This window comes from Rhinopithecus bieti, unplaced genomic scaffold (genome assembly GCF_001698545.2).
Source record: "Rhinopithecus bieti isolate Rb0 unplaced genomic scaffold, ASM169854v2 repeat_34234, whole genome shotgun sequence".
NCBI classification, from domain to species: Eukaryota; Metazoa; Chordata; class Mammalia; order Primates; family Cercopithecidae; genus Rhinopithecus; species Rhinopithecus bieti.
Window position 1 is genome coordinate 519 of NW_016840285.1, and position 4,167 is coordinate 4,685.

Genomic DNA, 4,167 nt, shown 5'->3' on the forward strand with positions numbered 1-4,167 from the left:
TGGGACTACAGGCTTGTGCCACCACGCATGGTTAACTTATTGTTATTTTTTGTGGAGACGAGTCTCTCTGTGTTGCCCAGTCTTGTCTCAAACTCCTGGGCTCAAGCGATTCTCCCAGCTGGGCCTCCCAAAGTGTTGAGAATTACAGATGTGAGCCACCGTGCCCAGCCTATTCCCTTTTTCTTACAATAACTTTTTATTGTATTTGGTCTTATACTTTTATCTTGCTCATTTTTATGTGAAATCATTTTTCTTGAACTTTTAGAATGAGGTGAGATTCAGAAAAGCTTTGTCACTTTGTCGCCCAGGTTGGGGTACATTGGTACTGGCTCACTATAGCCCCAACCTCTGGACTCAGGCGATCCCCCTTCCTTAGCCTCCTGAGTAACTGGGACTATAGGCCGTGTCCAGCTAATTTTAAAAATTTTATGTAGAGAAAGGATTTCACCATGTTGTCCAGGCCTGTCTTGAACTCCTGAGCTCAAGCAAGCTGGCTGCCTTGGTCTCCCAAAGTGCTGGGATTACAGGCGTGTACCACTACATCTGGCCCAGAAAAGCGTTTTTAAACTTTAAGTATTAGTTCATGATAGAAACGTAAAGAACAAAGGATATTCCTAGTCAACATTTGTCTGGACGAAAATCTTGTGACCCTTTTTCTCTTCTGTTTCTCTCTCGCTTTATATCCAGTCCACCAACAAATCCTGTTTTCTCTGCTTTTTAAAATATATTCCAAATTCAACCATTTCTCCCTAACTGTAGACATTCTGGGCTAGAGCACCGTGGGGTCTCACCCGGTTTATCATCCCAGCAATCACATCCTAGCTGCCTCCCCGTATTCCTGCTTCCACTCCCCACCTCCTGTGGTCTCCCCAGAATCAGCCCCCAACAGAGCATCCAGAGATAGTATCTTAAAACCAGTCCGAGCCTCTCAACCCTGTAACCGTGGGAGAGGACCTGAGCCCCTGCCCCACATCCTTCCTTCTTCCTTCCTTCCCCGCCTACCTCTTGCCTGGCCCCTCACTGCCATCCTCTGCTAGACCTTAAAGATCTTCCAGCCTGAAGGAAAACTCGTGTGCGTCTGCTCGCACACCTCTCACACCAGAGGTGCGGGTTCTCCACACCAAGCGATTCTCCAGTTCTCTGGACACACCAGGAGTTGAGGTGCTCCTCACTCCCCAGGTGACCCACAACTGCCGTCTGACTGGGCTGCACTTTGGGCATTCCCGCAGACCCTGGTCAGTGTGAGCTTCGCTGTAAAGCTTGGTCGGGAAGTGAAAAGTCTGCCCAGGAGTGACAGCACAAAACAGATTGGCCAAGTGGAAGTGTTTTCTGGCCCTCCAGCCCAAGGACATGATCTTCAGTGGGGATGAGCTGGGGAAAGGGGCGGGTAGTCTGAGATGCTTGTCTTTGAGGCCAGTTCTTTCTGACTTTCTGCTCTTCATTCACTGTTAAACGTGGTTTTAGTTTCACTGTTTCTCCTTGGTGCACTGTTTCTACTTTGGGTGCTGATCTGAAGTGGTTGCTATGTTTTGTGTTCTCCTGTCCTCCAGGTGCAGAAGGACTCAGGGTGGAATTTGACCGGCAGTGCTCCACGGAGAGGCGCCATGACCCTCTCACAATCATGGACGGCGTCAACAGGATCGTCTCCGTGCGGTCAGGTAAGGACAGGAGGTTGAGCCAGGATTGTCTCTGTGCGGTCAGGTAAGGACAGGAGGTTGAGCAGGGCATCATCTGCCCACCTGTGTCTCCGTAGACACAAACCTTCACATTTGTAGGACAGAATGCTGCTACTGTATCCTCATGGAAGTCTTGAGGGAGGGACAAAACGCTATTCAGCTGTGAAACACAGTAGGTTTGCTTGCCTCTTCCCCATACTTTAAAATACAGTAATTATCTGTGATATGTGCACCATATCCCTGTCGGATGGGCTCTACCTCACCAGACAGTTGCAGAAGGTGCTGGAGATGGGTGGGGTGCCAGGGCTTGTGCGAGGTCATGGTTGGCATACTACGGAGCTTCTTCAAGGGGTTTGTTTCTTACTAGCTACAGTGAGGGCATGGCCATGTGTGGAGTGACTTCTGTATGTAGATGGAGGCAGCCACGTGTCTGGCTTGTCTCTGCTACTAGGCTCCATGAGGCCAGCGGGCACAGATGAGGACATCTGGGGGGGTTTGTGAAATGTTATTTTACCGAGTATTTTAGAATTGGCAGTGCAGGGGTGTGTTTGCACCTTTTAAGACCTCTTTATCCTTCATCTCAAGTGTTTCCTGTAAAGGGCCAGGTAATGCAGCCTCTGTCATAACAACATGCAGACTGGATGCCAGTGAATGGGCATGGCTGTGTCCCAGGAAAGCTTTATTCACATGGCATTACTTAGTTAGGTAAAGCTTTGCATGAAGTGGTCTGGTCCCGGTGGGCGTGGGTTTTTCTGGTGCTTTGACAGATGTCTGCCAGTGTAGTTTTCAGTAGTGTTGTTGGATATGACAGTTTTTCTGCGTCCAGCAGAAAGTCCTTATGGGCCATCCCTGAGCTGCTGCCAGATGGTCCTTCTGAAGCAGAAATCTAGCGGGGTTCTCTTGGCCTTCTGAGATGCTGTAATGCACCACCGCTCCTGTCCACAGCAGCCAGGCCCTCTGCTCCCTCGAGGGCGGCCTCCTCTGGGCCATGCTGAACCACACACGTGGGCCCTTTGTTGGGACAGCTAGGGTTCTTCCTTCTGCTGCCTGGCCACCTGCTTGTATCAGAGCTTTCCCAGGGAACAGTCTAAGGTTTGTGTTGATTGGATGGTGGGGTGAAGCTAACCCCGGGGTGCGCTTTCCTCCTCCAGGCCGAGAGTGGTCCGACTGGTCCAGCGAGCTGCGCATCCCGGGGGATGAGTTAAAGTGGAAGTTCATCAGCGATGGGTCTGTGAATGGCTGGGGCTGGCGCTTCACCGTCTATCCCATCATGCCAGCTGCTGGTAAGGGAGGGGCTTCTGGCCACCACGGTTAGATGACTGGCTGTGGATTGTTTATGGAGCAACACGGACACGTGCACATTTCCACGTAGTGCCTGACGGCCTGCCTTCTGCTGTGTTGGAGTGAGTGCTCCCACAGGCCCCACTGAGGCGTGGAACAGAACACAGAGAACTATCCCAGCTGTCCAGCTGTCAGGCTCACACTCCTCCTCACCTGGTGTGGAAGGAGTTGTTGCTGGTGCAGTTCTCAAGGCTTTTGGTTTATAGTGGAAGAGTGAGTGTGAAGAGCGAGGCTCACCGACTCGCAGCGGCATGCGTGGGCACACCAGCTGTTGCCTTCTGGTGGGTGGGGCTGGGTGGAGCCGCCCTTGTTCGTTGGCTTCTTATGGGGTGGTCCCTAGCTTGTGAAACACGGGGATGTTCACAGTGCTCATTCACAGGCCCTAAGGAACTCCTCTCGGACCGCTGCGTCCTCTCCTGCCCATCCATGGACTTGGTGACGTGTCTGTTAGACTTCCGACTCAACCTTGCCTCCAACAGAAGCATTGTCCCTCGCCTTGTGGCCTCGCTGGCGGCGTGTGCACAGCTGAGTGCCCTAGGTAAATGGCACTGTTACAGTTACACCTGTCTTCCTACTTGGAAGAAACCGTCAGACTTCTGATACTTTCTCTCTGCTCATTTCAGCTGCCAGTCACAGAATGTGGGCCCTTCAGAGGTTGAGGAAGCTGCTTACAACTGAATTTGGGCAGTCAATTAACATAAATAGGCTGCTTGGAGAAAATGATGGGGAAACAAGAGCTTTGGTATGGAGCATTCTAGTACAATTTCTAGATTTGTGACCCTTGGGGAATAAAATGTTGCTTTCGTAGTCTAAACCTCTAAATCATTGAGAAGAGTTGGGGAATTTCACATAAGAAAAAGGAGGCCTTGGGCCGGGCGCAGTGGCTCACGCCTGTAATCCCAGCACTTTGGGAGGCCGAGGCGGGCGGATCACGAGGTCAGGAGATTGAGACCATCCTGGCTAACACGGTGAAAACCTGTCTCTACTAAAAATACAAAAAATTAGCCGGGCGTAGTGGCGGGCGCCTGTAATCCCAGCTACTCGGGAGGCTGAGGCAAGAGAATGGCGTGAACCCAGGAGGTGGAGGTTGGAGTGAGCCGAGATGGTGCCACTGCACTCCAGCCTGGGTGACACAGCAAGATTCCATCTC

At 51.5% G+C, this 4,167-nt stretch overlaps 1 protein-coding gene across 1 annotated transcript; it reads left to right on the plus strand.

Annotated features, from left to right (window-relative positions):
• Nucleotides 1-1,519: 1,519 nt before the first annotated feature.
• Nucleotides 1,520-3,916, plus strand: LOC108524942 (E3 ubiquitin-protein ligase HERC2-like). Its single transcript, XM_017866022.1, has 4 exons — nucleotides 1,520-1,658; nucleotides 2,828-2,959; nucleotides 3,397-3,555; nucleotides 3,641-3,916. The coding sequence occupies exons 1-4, from the start codon at nucleotides 1,622-1,624 to the stop codon at nucleotides 3,793-3,795; spliced, it is 483 nt and encodes a 160-aa protein (XP_017721511.1). The 5' UTR covers nucleotides 1,520-1,621; the 3' UTR covers nucleotides 3,796-3,916.
• The last annotated feature ends 251 nt before the right edge of the window (nucleotides 3,917-4,167 follow it).

Bases quoted from the DNA above. Each gene is read 5' to 3' on its own strand.
- LOC108524942 (XM_017866022.1), top strand. From the start codon at position 1,622: ATGGACGGCGTCAACAGGATCGTCTCCGTGCGGTCAG. The intron at 1,659-2,827 runs GTAAGGACAGGA...TTCCTCCTCCAG, and splicing joins GATCGTCTCCGTGCGGTCAG to GCCGAGAGTGGTCCGACTGG. The intron at 2,960-3,396 runs GTAAGGGAGGGG...GCTCATTCACAG, and splicing joins TCCCATCATGCCAGCTGCTG to GCCCTAAGGAACTCCTCTCG.